General features: G+C 38.6%; 1 protein-coding gene across 1 annotated transcript in view; it reads right to left on the reverse strand.

Moving 5' to 3' along the window:
• The window catches only part of LOC101467287 (protocadherin-15), a 228,953-nt gene that overhangs the window by 76,071 nt on the left and 134,365 nt on the right, over positions 1-18,517 (reverse strand). The window contains exons 16-20 of the mRNA XM_076891629.1: positions 10,991-11,140; positions 8,882-9,075; positions 7,118-7,250; positions 6,822-6,901; positions 258-351 (exon numbers count right to left, since the gene is read on the reverse strand). Coding sequence (XP_076747744.1) covers positions 258-351; positions 6,822-6,901; positions 7,118-7,250; positions 8,882-9,075; positions 10,991-11,140 — 651 coding nt within the window. The remainder of the gene's footprint in view (positions 1-257; positions 352-6,821; positions 6,902-7,117; positions 7,251-8,881; positions 9,076-10,990; positions 11,141-18,517) is intronic.

Below are 18,517 nucleotides of genomic sequence, written 5' to 3' on the forward strand. Positions count from 1 at the left end.
AATTCAAACAATTCTAACTTCACTGCATGGGCTAAAATGACAGTCTGTCACAAAAATCACAGCATGATACTCTCAGAGCTCAAACACACAAGTGGATTTTACCAGAATAAGTAGCATGTGGAGTCATGAAGCCAAATGCACAAATTAATAAGCTTGTTTGAGAATATTTTGCTTGTGATTAATGTTTTCAAAAGGTTTGAAGACCATCAACCCTGAGGAATCAGGTCATCAGTTTAGATAGTTTAGATGTCCGTTACCCCTCCAGGGTGACCATCTGAGGCTGTGACAATCAGACGGTACTGGTCAGTTGTCTCTCTGTCCAGAGGCTTGTCCAGAAGTAGAAGGCCAATCCTGTGGAGAGGGGTCAGAGAAAAAACTTGTATTACTTTTATAAAGGAGGACACTTTGATTGTAATTATTCATTTACTTTCTTTTTGTGTCAGGTCATTAATTTAGGGAAATATGTTGGATATATCACTTAACAACATGATGTATGTCTGCATTTCATTATTTGCATTCATTTCAGAAAAATTAGGAAAAAAGAATGTTGGCAATGATCAAAAAGAATGAGTCTGGGATGAAGAGCAGGTGTGAGCTTAAATGCTCCCACTCTGTCTTTCTCTCTGTAGCCAGTCTCTTGCTCCCAAAGCACACGGACAGGCAAAGATTCATGTTCCCCTTCTAATGACTGCAGCAGACACCGAGACCCTCCTGCTCGTTCACATGGTATAATTTGGCACTCTGGCATTCCAAACACAAAGTGTGGATGCATTCCCATGCAGAGCACTGAATTATCTTTGTTTGCACACAGGCACACAAGACATGAGTAAGTGCAGCCATACAAAAACACACAGCATGCACAAAACAATTCCAGTGACACACTCAGGAGAGGTTCTGCCAGAACTGCAAAAAGGAAGGAAAGAGGAATGCATCTGAACGCACTATTAGATTAATGCCCGTTGCAATTCCCTGCTGTCCCCATGGTCCTTCACATTTCTAATTTAAAGCTCCTGTGGCCAAGCAGTCCAAGCAGAACCTGGCCGCTACTTTTCTACTGCCTCTGCAGCCCATAACTGTGAAACTATAGACCCTCATTTAACAATCTGACAGGCAAGTACTGACACCTCCATCAACACTGTCTATTTTTCTAAGTACTTGCCCCAAGGTTATAGTGAACACACTGCTTTGAATCCACCACACCTGATGATCGGTGGTTCAAAACGCCAAACGCAGTTTTCTAAAACCACCATAAAAATGCAGAACAGCTTCCTTCGCTGGCTGCTGTGCTCATGTTTATTTATACATAAGCTGGAGAGGAGAAAATAGCATTCTATTCTGAATGAAAGCACAAGAAACCATGATGTGTGACAGTGAAGATATACATTGATAACTGTCATTATTATAGTGATAATGATGATGATCTTGATGGTTATTAAGACAAAGATTAAAATGATTAATTCTGCTAGTCTGGGGGTTTTTAATTTTCCTCACAGCAGCTAAAGTATTGAACTACACTTGAGCGGCTGGGTCTGAGGGGTTCACTGATCATGTGCGATAGAGCCCTCCCTCCTCTCCCCAGCCAACACAAATGAAACAATGCTGTCAGATCTATGGGACACTGTTAACAGCATCATCTAGAGTGTCAGCGCTGCACTTTAGCAGCTATCTAAATAATAACACTAACATCTTTCATTTTGCTCTTATCATGACTCTTTATGGTAAACTGTACTTGATGTATAGTGTCTATCTGGCTAGGCAAGGAGCGGAAAGGCATAGCAGAGATTATCATCTAAGCCAAGATGAAGTTCATTCATGCCACAAGGAGAAAGTTAAGCTACAGCTGCTGCATTGTTGTGTTTGTTGTTTGCACAGTGCTGTGCAAAAGTCTTGAGCCACCCCTCATTTCTTTACATTTTGCTTCAAGAAGCCAGACTCAAGTGGCCTTAGTTCTCTTTCAACCTATTTTCAGTCCAGTTCTTGTACCTGACCATTTTCAGAGAAATGTTTTCACCTAACACTGACCTTTGAATCATTCAAGCGTTCAAAAAGGCATCAAGTCAAAGGAAGATGAAGCTGTGTTGTTTCTACACAGACAGCTGAGCAAAGAACCAATTTTAAATCGTATCTTTAGGCACCTTGTTAGAAGTAAACTGTCACAAAAAACACAATAACGGTTCTCATGTCTTTAGTTGAATCTATAAAAATATCAATGACAACTCAGATTGACAGGCATAAAAAAGTATTTTTACACCACAAATCATATCTCAGCATGGTGTTCTTAAACAGTTTGAGGAAACTGGACAAAAGAAGTGACAGACTTGCAAGACTATGTAAAGTACACTGAAAGTCATGTGTTTGACACAGGCATGACACAGACCTGACAGATGGATTTTGTACATCAATTGAAGCGAGCTCATTGGAAAGGTGGCTGTCAGGAAGCTATTACAGTGGGGCAAAAAAGTATTTAGTCAGCCACCGATTGTGCAAGTTCCCCCACTTAAAATGATGACAGAGGTCAGTAATTTGCACCAGAGGTACACTTCAACTGTGAGAGACAGAATGTGAAAAAAAAATCCATGAATCCACATGGTAGGATTTATAAAGAATTTATTCGTAAATCAGGGTGGAAAATAAGTATTTGGTCACCTCAAACAAGGAAAATCTCTGGCTCTCACAGACCTGTAACGTCTTCTGTAAGAAGCTTTTCTGTCCCCCACTCGTTACCTGTATGAATGGCACCTGTTTGAACTCATCATCTGTATAAAAGACACCTGTCCACAGCCGCAAACAGTCAGACTCCAAACTCCGCCATGGCCAAGACCAAAGAGCTTTCGAAGGACACCAGGAAAAGTATTGTAGACCTGCACCAGACTGGGAAGAGTGAATCTACAATAGGCAAGCAGCTTGGTGTGAAAAAATCAACTGTGGGAGCAATCATCAGAAAATGGAAGACATACAAGACCACTGATAATCTCCCTCGATCTGGGGCTCCACGCAAGATCTCATCCCGTGGGATCAAAATGATCATGAGAACGGTGAGCAAAGATCCCAGAACCACACGGGGGGACCTGGTGAATGACCTGCAGAGAGCTGGGACCAAAGTAACAAAGGTCACCATCAGTAACACACTACAACGGCAGGGAATCAAATCCCGCAGTGCCAGACGTGTTCCGCTGCTGAAGCCGGTGCATGTCCAGGCCCGTCTGAAGTTTGCCAGAGAGCACATGGATGATACAGCAGAGGATTGGGAGAATGTCATGTGGTCAGATGAAACCAAAGTAGAACTTTTTGGTATAAACTCAACTCGTCGTGTTTGGAGGAAGAAGAATACTGAGTTGCATCCCAAGAACACCATACCTACTGTGAAGCATGGGGGTGGAAACATCATGCTATGGGGCTGTTTTTCTGCCAAGGGGACAGGACGACTGATCCGTGTTAAGGACAGAATGAATGGGGCCATGTATCGTGAGATTTTGAGCCAAAACCTCCTTCCATCAGTGAGAACTTTGAAGATGAAACGAGGCTGGGTCTTCCAACATGACAATGATCCAAAACACACCGCCCGGGCAACAAAGGAGTGGCTCCGTAAGAAGCATTTGAAAGTCCTGGAGTGGCCTAGCCAGTCTCCAGACCTCAACCCCATAGAAAATCTGTGGCGGGAGTTGAAAGTCCGTGTTGCTCGGCGACAGCCCCAAAACATCACTGCTCTCGAGAAGATCTGCATGGAGGAATGGGCCAAAATACCAGCTACTGTGTGTGCAAACCTGGTAAAGACCTATAGTAAACGTTTGACCTCTGTTATTGCCAACAAAGGTTATGTTACAAAGTATTGAGTTGTATTTTTGTTATTGACCAAATACTTATTTTCCACCCTAATTTACGTATAAATTCTTTACAAATCCTACCATGTGGATTCATGGATTTTTTTTTTTCACATTCTGTCTCTCACAGTTGAAGTGTACCTCTGGTGCAAATTACTGACCTCTGTCATCATTTTAGGTGGGTGAACTTGCACAATCGGTGGCTGACTAAATACTTTTTTGCCCCACTGGATTAAGAAAGGGTGACAGGAGAAAAGACTGAGGAAAGCCAAATTAAACAAGTACTGGACTGAAAATCAGTAGCAAAGGGTCTTATTAAGCGATGAATCCAAATTTAAATTTTTTGGTTTATATGTACAGAAGTTGTCAGGAAAGTTGTACAACAGTGAGTGCTTGCAGCTATCTGTAAAACATGGCGGAGGCTCAGTTATGGTTTAGGGCTACATTTCAGGTAGTGATGTTGGGGATCTTGCTAAAATCAATAGAATGATGAACACAGAAAAATACCTTATAGCTAACACAAACCCTGGAACACTGTCAGGCATGGACTGGCATCTCCAGAGCCCGGACCTCAATGTTATTGAAGCAGCGCAGCATCATTTTGATAGAATTTTTGCCCAAGTTGAGCTGAGGACAGTTCAGGCTTTGTTTAGGAATAAAGATTGGTCATGCCAATATTAACTGAACAAGCTAGTTAGGATTTGATAAAACTGTATGTTTTTTAAATAAATTACTGCTAAAACTTTCCAATTTTTCCGACAAACTATGATGAATGAGAGGTGGCTCAAAACTTGCACAATGTTGTATTTAAAACTGAGTCTGATTACCATATTGTGCCCAATGTTAGTTTCACTGGACAGTAAAAAAAGAAAAAGAAAAAAAGAGTAATTTCACTTGAACCCCTTTTAATTTTGGTTTCAATTTCACTTTGAAGCAACACACTGAGCTGCCAACTAGAACACACTGCAAGTATCAAAGCTGGCATAGCCTCCAGGTTAGGTTTTTATGACTCTGAGAAACTACAAAAAGAGAACTGACTTCAAAGACGATGCTGTAATCAAACAAAAGTAGGCAGGGTCAGAGTACTCAAAGTAGCATCAAGATCTGCAGACTGAAAACCCACGATAAAATTTATATGACGAATATTGTTGTAGCTAATTAAATACTGATATTTGAGTTTTTGTGCATGTTATTTGACAGCGATATACTGGCCCAAATGTAAGACAATCTCAAACACTGATGCTTAAAGGATTTATGATCAAAGCAATATGCACCGAGACAGAAATTTTACATTTGAAATCAACTCGTCCGTTCTTTCTAGTGGAAAATCTAGACATAACAGTAAGTGAATATGAAGCATTTCCACCTCCTTTAGGGGTCTCTGCCCCATTTATAAGAAAGTTCTTACTGGAGGGCTCATTATTCATACAAGCTGGATTGAGCCAGCCTCCTATGTAGCCTGTTATCTGAACATGCAGCAATGCAAAAATCTCTTCACTGAATCAAATCTGAGTTCTGAGGGTTGAAAAATTAGAGTGTGCAATACGCTCTGTACTGTAAATTGCACACTCGTCAGTTGTACTAATAATTTTTTTGATTCATCATGTGCTATATCAGCACTTGCTTGCATTTATTATACTGATAGCCTGGTGAAAGCCTGTGATGTGACTGTAACATTTTTAACACACAAAGAATGAGCTAAATGAAGATGTGTCTATTTATTTTAGCATGATTTCTGTCATATCTGGTTTAGGAGATTACAGTGCCAGTGGCAAAAATAGCGATCCCCTGCTATTTTGATTGTGTCACCATGTTTTTGCTTACCGTGACTAAACCACACAGCAAACGACTCTCTATAAAAACATACAATTTTAACACCGTGGAGCAAATTAAGAGTGGAGAAAAGGTGGCAATACAGTACTGCAACACACCTTGTCCTTACCTAGCTGGGAGGTTGAAAACGCAGACAAAATAAGCTTTAATCAATTAGTGAGACACATGTCTGGCAAGGCCCTGCATTTTCAGTCTCCCCATGTCTCGTCACTCCATATTTCTTGTTCGTTTATAGATGAGAAAAGCACTCAGCGCCCACAATATTTTATGCTTTTTGCTTGCTCCGTAGAAGTAGGTGAGTGAGTTTTTTGTATGCTAATGTTGAGATCTCTCCAAAACATGTTTGCTGTTTTATGATAATTTATTAGGAAACTGATTCTTGTGGACTGCGGCCTGATGGCTGAGCCATTGCCACCACACCAGCTCGCTGCTCCTTCAGTCAGATGAGCTAAAAACCTTTTCTAATTATTTTAGCCGACCTTGCTCTGCAAATTATGGAAGAAATATGCTGGCAAGGTGAGAACATGTGATCGCAGCCTTTGTGGGGTTCAAAATGTCCAAAAACAACACTCTGAAGCTAGCAGTGAAGTATTTTCCAATTCAAAATCTTCTAAACTAAAGATTGCATTCCTCAGTACAAATGCTAAACCAAGCAAGGTCTAAAGTATATAAGCAGAGTCTCTGGTTGAGAAATAGTCACCTCACTGAGCCTCAACTGGTAGCTTGAGCCAAACTGTGCTTCAGGCTGTCCTATTAGCACTTAATTTGTTTGCAGTTTTCTTCTGTATGGAATTGCCTTCATATCTTAAAATAACAAAACTCCAACAAACTCTTTGAAAAAAGTTCTCTCTCTATGAGAACATTTGACAGTATAATTAAAACCAATGAATGCCAAGTGAGCTTCTATATTCCTCCATCACAAGTGCACATCTGTCACTTCACTTTATCTTCCCATCCAAGTCATTTGCTGTGTCCATTGTTATTGTGAAAGCCGTCTTCAACGGTTGTCATACTATTTACAGTATGTATAGCCTTTGCACTCACAAAGCAATTAAAGCCTTCCATTAAGTTGCCATTTTTCTTGCAGATCACTGAGTAAATATATCCTCTAATATCAGCCTTATTGCTAAAAATCAAAAAGTCTGACACAATCCCATCTGGACTTACGTTTCAGTGAGGTTAAAGACCTTCTGGGAATCCCCGCTCAAAATGCGATACCTGATCGGATCGTTCTCTCTGTCTATGGCCTAGAGGGGAAAAAAGACAACAGGAGTCTGAAGGCCATATGCTGAAGGGTGCAAAACAGGACAGCTGAGCTAAAAGGATACTGCACTGGAGTGAAAACAAGCATAGTGCAGGATGTGAAATGTCAGTTAAAAAAAAAAAAAATCTGTTGTCTAAAGTACAACATATACTGACACAGCAAAAGTCACAACGATGCCTTGTGTGAATTTGTGACTCACCTGCAGATTGAGCAGAATAGCTCCTATCCTCATAGCTTCACTGACTTCTAGGCTGTATGTCAGGAGAGGAAAGCGTGGTGGACTCTGATTGTTGGGTGGCAAAACCTCGATGTTGACTGTTGTGATGGAGCTCCTGGCAGAAATACAGACACCAACTGACTTTCAGCATTAGTTTCTACTTGACCAACTGTTGAGCTGTAATGACCTCTTGCCCATAGGGCAGTCAAATAGGTTAAATAAACACTGTATTTACTTTTTCTAAATACTTTGATTTAATTCTTAAAATGGATTAAACTTTTTTTTAGTATACTCATTACTCATCAATGACAAAGCAAAACAAAACATTTTTTTTTATTAATGTAATAAAATAAATACAATTTAATTTTATACTTGGTTGAAATACTTTTTTCCAAACTTGCTAGGAATTTCTCACATTATTATTGGCAAAACTGCTCAAACTCAACTAGGTTGGATCAATTTTATTTTATTTTATTTTTTACTGTATTAGATTTAGATCCAGACTCTGGCTGCCTATACTGTGTTGTTGACTTGATGGCCTTAGGGGATGAAATTGAGGCCCAATTATTCCTTGGTGGCTGTATCTAGGAAAACTGTTGGTGGTTCCAAACTTTTTCCATTTGATATTGACAGAGAATACCATGGCCCTGGGCAATTTCAATTTTTCATGTATCCTTCCTACATTTGTTCCTATACACAATCTTGTCTCAGGTTTACAGTCATATCTCTGTATTGGTTTTGTCTCTCACATCAGGTGTCAGACTATATATAGATATGTGAATGTCTTCTTTTAATTACTGCAAATACAGTCAATTCAAACTCAAGACATAGTCAATCATCAGTTAACAAATTAGCTAAAGAAAGAGTTGAAAGCAACTCAAACACAATGTAATGACACATCAAAGTTCACTTGTATTGAGCCTTTACTGCAGAAATGTAGAAAAGGAGTTTTGGTTGCACTGGTTTTTCTTTGTGGTTGACAATCTTATAATGAAAAGTGCATTAAGTCTCAAGATCAAGGCTCTAATGATTGCTTAAGTTCGTCCGCCTTCTTAGTTTTCATAGAAACAAAAGTGTAACTGATTTTAATTGTTTTTTTGTTTTTTTCCAACATGTCTTGTTGAACTGGTACTTAACTTTTACTTACTTTTACTAAGTAAAAGCCTAACTGTACTGAACATGAAGTCCTACGAGGAGTAATTTTGTCACCATGTTAACCAGTTGGTGAAATATCTCTATGACAACCTTTCTTTGACTTAATGAAATCAAAACAGAAACACATTACAGCCTCTTTCACAACATTGTGCAAATTGAGTGGCGCACTGAAACACTGAAATTCTTTCCCTTTGACAGCTCCAAGCACACATTTAAAAAAAAAGAAAAAAAAAAGAAAAGGAAAAACTAAAAAGATAGTTTAACCACAATGAAGAAAAAGGATACATTCACTCAAAGTAGCTAGGCCAAATAATTATTTTTTCCATATTTCAGCCCCCAAAAAATTTTCTGGGTCATTTCAAGCAATGTTGTGAATTACAATGAGTTCATATTCAATTAGATAACACTGGCAAATCTATTCATCCAGATGGCTTCGGCTCTATGAAACTGCTTTTCATTCTGAAAGGAGAAACAAATCTGCCTTCTTTAAAAAAAACTAAGAAAAAGAAAAAAAAAAAGGTACAGAACATTAATCACAATAGCAAAACTGCTTCCATCAATGTAGAACTCTTCAATGTTCAAATAAATCACCTTCTCTGGGTCTCTGGTGCATTGTCTGAGGCCCTGACAGTGAGTGTGTAAGATCGCCCGACAGTTAAAGTGACACCAGGTGCCACGGTGATGCGTCCAGTGCGATTACTGATGATGAAATCTCCTTGGGCGCCAGCCAGTATCTCATAGGTCACCAAACCATTCAGCCCTTCATCTGCATCCGATGCTGTCAGCTGAGAGAAATTAGGGAGATAAAAAAAAAAGCTACACATTATACACACAGTGCCTTTACATTTTCCTCTTTTTCCCTTTGCTTTACACCTCCCAGAAATATGTTTACTAAACCAGTCAAGCAGAAACTATTTCTCAGTGGGTGGGGATTGTGGGTTAGGACCTGTTTAGCAAATAAGTTGCAGAGGTATTCCCAAATATAAATATTTGCTGGACAATATCATCTGCATTATGCTTATTTTTATTTATTTTTTTTAACCTTTATCTATACAAGTAGTCCCACTGAGGCTAAATGTCTCACAAGAGACACCCGTTTCAGATGTTAAATGTTAAAATTACAACAATAAAAGAGAAATTGTCTATTGTTTACAGTACAGCCATATCAAAAAACAGTGATGATTTCACAAAATGATTTGTATGTGTTAAAGTCTGTGAAATGACAAATGCATAGAAAAGGGTCTGCATTTAAGTGAAATCAAATCTAAAGGATTTTGGTTTGTTTAACTTAATGATGAGCAAAGTTGCAAACTACTTTCACTACATTCAGCCTTTCATATAAAATATGGGGGGCTGTTGACAGACAGCTGACAAACATAGTTCTTTTGGCAAGTGTGATGGAAAAAATGATATGTAAATATATCATTTATTTCATGCTCCCATATCAAACAAATTAAGGAACCACCCTTTCCTTCAAGGAAAATTATTTAGGACATCCCGCTGCTTGTAAATACGAGCCCTCATAGTGTAGTTGGCTTCATATCTTTAGGGCCTTGAAACTTTAATCCAAGTTACCATGACCTCCTTTTCCATGCTCCTGTCGTTGGAGTAAGAGCTGTAGCATCAAATAAGCAGCAGAATCCTCAGGGGGCTTCAGCTCTCATAAATGGCTTATAAAAATCGGTTAAGCGGTCATACCAGGCACTCTGTGACCCCTGGCCTCATTTCAGGGAGGGTGAAACGGCTGTTTTTTAAAACCGATTAAACTTGACCTTTTCAATGTCTGACTTTTTTTTTTTCTCTTTTGAGGAGAGGCCTTGCTGAGAGGACAGATCAGCTAAAAGATGAAAGAATCATGCTCCGACTATCAAATGAGACAATACAATGATAGAACTCTTACTCCTCTGTTGTAGCAAAATGAAGTTATGGTTCATGTTTTGAACAAGTCCTCTCCTATGGCATAAGTTTGAGCAAGCTGTAATTATGACCTCTAGTTAGCTTTTGAAGTTAAGCGACCTTCAGCGTCCTTTTAAATAAGCGCATGTAAATTATGAGCTGGTGTTGTCACCTTCACTGGAATCACAGTAATTTCCACAGGCTAACTAAATATTGCCTGAGCACTTTCTAACCAAGCTGTGTTTGTTCCTACCCAGAATGAAACAATGAATGAAAAATGTCCCTTTCAGTAATGCCTACACGAGTCTGCTCACCGTTTATCGTTTTCATGCACAGATGTTAGATTTGGTTAACTTAAGCATACACGCATAACAGAAAAGAGGGAAGTATATCATGACCTTTAAAACCACTACACTAATGAAATCAAAAACGAACAATGTTCCTAATCCATAAAGATAATCAAAATGGACTAAACAAACAAGGAGAAAATTGTGTTTTATAAGCAAAATACGTAAGCAGAGGGGTTAATTCACGGTCATCACGAGTGCCTTCCACTACGAATGAACCAAGCTTGTGCACTGAAGATATAGATAAAAGCATTGTCTGTGACTTGTCTGACAGGACTACAGATGAGATGAAGGGCACTATTCCAGCACAATGCACTGGATTGTTGTGGTTATTTGTTTTGAGCATGAAAGAACGTGCGTGAGAGGGATTCTGTGTGATGAGGAAAAAGATGGAGACGTAGCGCGGCGTGCTGGTGCAAGAGGAAAGAAGCAAAAGAATGATTGTTGGATTGATTACCTGTAGCACCGTCTCCCCCGGCTGCATGTTGGTGAAGACTTCAACACTGTAGGAGACCTCTCCAAATGTGGGGGTATTGTCATTGGCATCAATGACCAGGATGTTGACAGTTACTGGCCTGCTCTGCTGGACGCCATCTGACGCCACCATCTATAAACACAAGAAAGAGAAATACCTAATAAAGCGTACACAAGTGAAGTCCATTTTCCTCAGATAAATCATAGACAATTGATTATTTTATTCAACCTTAGGCTTTCACTATTTGATAAGCCTAAGTGTCAAATAACGTTTTTACGACCTCAACACCAGTGCTTACAGTTTTCCTTTGTATACGTTCATTTTTCTTTCCCTTGACATTAGAAAAGTGCTTAGAGAAGAAAAGGGAGTGCTCGTCTGAAGCTGCCTAAAGGACAGATTGCAAACTGAACAAACCACATGTTTATTTGTCCCTGGCAGCTCTGATCTCCAGTACTTGGCGAGGTAGAAAGAAAATGGACTGAGCAGAGCAACAAGTGAAGTGTAGGAGAGGGTAGATCTAAACAACAACTGTTGCAGCAGCAAGAAATACATGTTTTGACGCTTTGCACTAAGCCTCAAAATTGAAATGACAAATCCTGCTGGTTATACTGTATATCAGGAGATTGCTTTTAGTAGCAGCTAAACACTCACAGTTAAGGTGTTGAACAGAAACAAATGATAACATATAGAAATGTGCTTTTCCATCCTATCAAACTGTGTTTCTGTTCTTGAGCCAGAACTGAGATGCCAAGAAGTTTTAGGGAGACAAGAAGGAAAGCAGATTTGGATTTACTGAGACAATCCATACTTATACATACTTATATAAATGTGTAAGTACTGACTTATGTAAACCATGTCATGCCTGACTAATATGTTTACTATGAGAAGTGGATTAAACTGATTCCAACTGAGGGGACCCATTTCCGAATGCAGAGGCCAGTAAAATAGACAAAAAAAACCTTAATGGGTTGATTGAAAAAAAAAAAAACAAACCCAAAAAAACCCAAATTTAAATATATAAAAATAAGAATCCAAAAAGAAGAATGAGGACTAAGGTATAAAAATGAAGGGCAAATAACAACAAGAAAGACATGAATATATATTCGGTGTTGATTGTAAATGAAACACAGATGGGTTCCCAATAAAACTCATTGGAAATCTAACCTTCAAAGCAAACAAAGCAAACAAAAAGAAATAGCTTAAAAATTAATCAAATCTATCACAAAAGCTAAACATGAATAGAGCTTGCTTATTGCAAGAGAAACGAACTAGATAAACACACATTCATATAATACTTTACAAAAATATGCACAAAAAGGTTTTTTTCCCTAAAATCTTGGATACTATCTATACCCTACATCTAGAGTACAGTTTAATATAAATTAGAGTAATAAATTTGTTAAATAAATTATCCCTGAGAAATACAAACACACACACATTAGTCAAAGAAGTGAATCAATATGTTTTTCAAGGTTAGGTAGAACGTTTTATAGATTCTGATAAACTCACATCCCCAAAAAAGTTTTAAAAGTGAAAAATGTAAAGCCTGTTGTGAGATCAGCCTGAGACATATCTACAAAGCTGAAAACCAAATACTCAAATACTACATAAATATTTAGCATTATCAATTTCAAACACGATAGAGGCAGACTCTATCAGATACTCTATGTTCAGATATTAAGGAGGAGGATCCTGATGGTAGGCAACAGTCCATTTGTTTCATCTTGGTTTCTCTTCCCAGGTCCCTGTTGGGGGCAGGGACTGGAACTGGATAATGAGAGGTCTGGAGTCATGTGTTCTTGGCTTGCACTATCCTCATTGCTGCTCAGAGACCGCACTGGTGGCACTCTCCTTGTCCACATAATTTTGATAGCTATTCGCCCACTTCTAAGAAGGCGGAAGATCTGAGAGGCACGGTAATGCTGGAAGAACACTGTGTTCCTGCCTGCGGTCTCTTAGGTGGTGCCAGGAGATACCAGCCATACGGTTCCTGTTGACTTGCTTCACAGAGCTTTGGCCTAATTTTTCAAACCCCCCCAAAATTAAGAATACCAATATCCCACTATGAACCTTTCACTAAAGTCCACAGGGATAGAAAACAGGGCTGTCCTGTGGTGTTCCTACTAGTCCATGACTACGTTTTCATCCCATGCCTTAGTCTGATCCAGAGGACTGGGTATAACCAACATTTCAAGGTATGTAGATGAATATCTACTGTATAGCTCTGTCAATAATTAAGCTTTATGGCATGTCAGAAAGTAAATCAAATTTTTTTCAAGAATATTTCCCTAAAGTAATGGTTTTTTTTAGTCTTATATAAGAGTGAGTTCCTTATTTGTGTTATCAGGCACAAAATTATGTTGTACTATGAGGGAAGACAGGAGCAAGGTTAATATAGCAAAATCTTTCTTCTGAACCTACAGTAAGAACAAAGCATTGAACAAAAGCAGTGTCTCGTGTGAGCTCTGGCTCATAATGTCTTTTGCACAACTAACATTAGGCAACAATTTGTCCACCACGGAGGACAATCCCAGGGTAGGTTGCTGTCAAAACAGCATTTATCTCACTGGTTGTGTGATGCAATCACACAGGCCTAGAGGCCACAGCCGTCCTTCATACTTCACATCTGCCTTATTCTCACCAACAACTCCTCAGACAAATGGGTGGTGCAAATATCTGCACAGTAGAATATTGGGCATCTTTGTGCATGGAGTTCTATCAGTGCACTACATCTGAGTCCTTCTGACTCCGTTTTAAGCATAATACACTGTGTTGACAAATCTGGCACCTTTCTGCATGTGTGAAGAGCTGTTCCTCTAATCTAATCTAATCATGGATTAGTCAGGTACATGGTGTGTAAAGTACTGCTGTCCTGCTGTAGCAGGTGTGTTGTCTAAATTTCATTCAGTTTTTTTTCCACATCACAGGCCTGACTTATCCAAATGACAGCTTATACAGGGGTTAGCTAAGATGAAACAAGACTTATTAAGAGGTCTAAACCCAGATTCTGCTGTGGCAGATCGCCAAACCAAGAAGGTGCTGGATGCATTTTTTGACCCCAGACAGCCAGAAGAAGGGACATTATGGTACCTCTTATTAGAAATTCAATTCAATTCAAAGACACATTCCTGCCATACTGAATGTCTGAACTCATTAACAATTTAACAATTACAACACCACATAGAACAATAGTAGACAAAACTCTTAGCACCCTGTCACCTAAACTAAAATGTGTGTAACATGCATACCGTCCAGGTGGCAATAACAACTCCTCACGCATTCAAAAGCCACAATCTAACATGTTAATGTAACAGCTCAGACATGTTGCCACGTGATAAACCTTTGGATCAACAAAGACTAGACAAAGAAAAGTTAAAAAGACTTTTCCTTGGAGCACAAACCTCGCTTTCATTCTAAAGACTGAATTAAATCTTACTTCAAGTAAAAAAAAAAGTTGCCAACAAAAAAAAAAAAAAAAAGGGTTGACTTTTAGTGATTTTCTTTCATGGACCTTCCTATCAGTGTTATACAGACACAGGTGGACACTTCTATTCACCCCCCTCCTCTATTTCAGTCTTCTTATTTTCCCACTGTTTGTGTTCCTTGGATATATTCATTGTACCTCGATCAGCTCTTAAATACAAACTTGTAATATTTACACATATATATTTAATTTTTTTAATCTATTTTTTATAAGGCACCCAGGCACAATAGTGACAACATCACAGTAGTGGTTAACAGTGTATCTGTATAGTTAATTTTATTTATATAGTGCCAAATCACAACAAAGGTCGCCTCAATGCACTTTAAACTTATAATAGTCTTAATTTCATGATATGAATACTTCATGTACTACTCTACTATATCAGTGAGCAGATAAAAAACAGCTTTTCAGGAGCTTAAGTGAATTATATCTTTGGACATTCAGTGTACTGAATAGTGTACTGAGAGGAGACTTGTATTAACTTCATTTGTGAAACATAGAGCTTTAATTAACTACGCCACTGAAATGCATGCTGGGTAATGCTAGCTAGCCAAGCAGATCTAATGCTACCCGAGTAAAGACTGATAGAGGATGGAGAAAAAAAGACACAAAGATGGTCCAGAATATTTTGCTGCCAAAAGATGAGCTGTGTTTTCTAACCACAGAATCATTTGTGCCACAAACTTTAGAAAAATAAGTCCAAATGGAGTTCGTTATAAAGTTGCACTACAAAGCTCTGCTGTGGAAACATTAACACCAGTGAACCATATACTAAGTCTGCAGCAGAAAAACTGGCATTGAGCAAAACTGAAAAGCATAACAAGCAGCCTGTTACGTACTGATCTTACATTAAAGTTTGTATTTTATGTAGTCCTGACAGAAAAACAAATATAAGCCATTATAAATCTAAAATGAAATAACCACTTATGGAAATTATTACTATTAGTAATAATACTACAATTCATAAAGTGAACAAGAAAAAATATAAACAAAAGAAAACAAACCAAAAAAAACAAAAAACTAACAAACCCCAAAACCCAGCATGATACAAAGTTTTATTCATACCATCCAGCATCACATCATAATATCTAAATTTAGCTCTAACAAGCCACTAGCATCGAATGCTTCCCTGAACCTCATCTATGTGGTAGTCGACATGGCAAGTCATGGCTCAAGTAGCTAGAGCCTCGAAGACTGGTTGGGCTGTCGACTTACCCCGTGGGTGTAGTGAACATGCTTGCCTTCTACTGACTCACACAGCCCTAGACTTAACGTGTGCTGCAGGTGTAACGAGTAAAAAGACAAACTGTGGTGCACACACGCTGCCAGTAGCCAGTGGCACATCCTACCTTTTTAATATAGCAAAGCAGTAGAAAAGGTGTGTCCATTAGAGTTACAGCAGCATCACTGTATCACTGTGCTACAGAATTGATTTTATTTGATATAGTTTATTATTATATTATTTAGAGTTTGGACAATTCGTACAAGCTTAATGTCTTGTCATTTTTCTCGTAATTCTTTTTAGGTAGTCTAATTCTCCAGACTTCTTCAAGGATATCCTAAAGTTCTTCTTTGGTGCTGACTGCCTTTTGTTTTATTTTCAGTTTCAATAATGTCGAGGTCCAAGCTCTGGAGAGGCCAAGCCATGATTGACGATGTTCCACTGTGTGTTTTTCTATCCAGGTATTCTTTTACTGCATTGGCAATGTGTTTGGGATCATTGTCATGCTGAAAAATGAAGCTGTTGCCAGTCAGATGCTTTTGGTATTGCACGATGGATGAAAATCCAACAATACTTTTCTGCATTCATAATTCCATCAATTTTGAAAAACTCCCCAATGCCACTGAATGAAATGCAGCTCACAACTGTGACAGAGTCTCCCCTGTCTTTTATAGATAGCTGCAGACACTCTCTGCTGACATTCTCCATATATTTTGACAACAATGAACAAAAAATTTGAAATTTGGATTTGTCACTCCATAAGACTAGTGGCCTCTGATTTTCAGTCAACTTTGTGTGTTCTCCTCTGTTTTCTGTCTTTAAGAATGCCTTCTTGACAGCCACCCTTCCACTAAGACCATTTCTGATGAGGCTTCGGCAAACAGTAGATGGACCAATTGAAGGGCCAGAAGTATCACTCAGGTCACGTGTCAGGTCTTTGCTGAATTTGTTCCTATTTTTCAAAGACATGACTTTGAGATACTACTCATCTGCTGTGGATAGTTTTTATGCCTGCCACTTCTCTTATCCTCCACTCGTCCAGTGCTCTTAAACTTTTAAGGGCACACTGCACACCATGCTGAGTTTCTGACTAATGGTCCTTCAGGAACTTGTTCATTCAAAAATGGTGTCACCTTTACTCTATTTCATAGATTCAAGAGAAGAAATGGGAACTTGAAGCGTTTTTGTGAGATGCTGCTAGTAACAAAGTGGTTAAACATGTAATTTAAAATACATTTTTATTAAGTTGTCTGTTATATGTAGATCTTTTTAAAAGAAAAGTATCTCTTTAAGTATTTTATTGTTGTTTTTAAATTACTGAGTGATTTATTGTCAAAATGGTCTAAAAATGGTCAGGTATAAGGACTTGGACTGAAAAAGACTGAAAAGCAGCCAATGTTAAAATAAAAACTTTCAAAAGACCCTCAGAAACCCTGGAGAACTACTGCTCAAGACCACTAAAAATACCAGCACCTGCCTGTGCAGTAGATGAACCTATGGTATAAATGTGATAATCCTAGGAGATTTTCAGAAACCCTGACCTCTGACCTTGAGGTGGAGATCAATGGGACTCAAACTTGTCTGAGATTTCAGTGGCAGCACCTATGGTATGAGTTTGAAAATTCCAGGTGATTTCTTGAGTTATCCCATCATAAGATTTTCAGAAAACTTGGCCACTGTCCTTGAGGTCAGAGATCACTGAGATTTGAATTACCGCATTAACAAACTTGGGTGTCTACGCCTGCTGGCCGGCGTGTGACAACAGTACCCCATCAGCCTTTGATGGCTGAGGGATAAAAAGCACAAGAAAGTCTGGCTCCTTAGAAGCAAAACATAATGAAAAGATTGGTGGTTCAAGACATTTGCACGGTACTGAATATTGTAATAACAGTACAACATAGCGCCCCGATAATCAGTGACATACATTATAATGTAATAAAAAAACATTAATTAAAAAATCAAACAGAAAATGAATAAATGAAGCTCACTAAAAAATATATCTCTAGAATTTATTCAAAACCTTTATAGCATTTAATATGCAACTTGTCTGTTCAAGTGAAGCGACATGAAGAGGATGTTACCAAAAGATAGCAGAACAACTGCTTCTAATGATCCGAGAAGGGAATTTCTCTCTTTTACATGTGATACTGAATAAAGACCTTTCTACAAAGCTGTGCCAAACATGGCTATCTAAAAAACGCAACACAATCAACCCACAACTGACAGCTTCTCAGCTTCTCTGTAAAGTGTTGTTAGAATGGATCTTGAGCTCAAAAGCATGCTTAGCACTTACCAGCTTTTAAGCTTCTCATATATCCAAACCAGAGAGAAACCAAAGAGGATAAATAAAGCTGAGCACACACAGCACAAAAGGGTCAACAACGCACACACATAATAAATAAAACATTCCTTCATATACCGCTGGTGCTGATGTCCAAAGCACTTTCACCAACTCAACCAAATCCAGCACTACACCAAAATCAATGGCACACAAAAGCATCCGAGTTCAAACTTCTGCGGTCCCCGGGGAAACATTTCCAGCAAGCTTGCTGTAGTATCACTGCTGGTTTGCTAATACCCCTGGATAAACAAGTTGCTACCTCTCTAAGCCAAAACACTTAAAATTGGTGAACCAGACTGCTAATGTGAAATTAATAACAATGAAAACATCAGATAAAACATAGCTGTGGAGCTCAGTGAGACTGAACCATTTCATATAATATACAAATTACAGGGTTCCAATAAATTTGAATGACTTGTATTGTGAGTCAAAGTCAAAAAGAAGAAAAGAAGAAACAAGAAA

The sequence above is a fragment of the Maylandia zebra genome, linkage group LG13 (assembly GCF_041146795.1).
Source record: "Maylandia zebra isolate NMK-2024a linkage group LG13, Mzebra_GT3a, whole genome shotgun sequence".
NCBI lineage: Eukaryota > Metazoa > Chordata > Actinopteri > Cichliformes > Cichlidae > Maylandia > Maylandia zebra.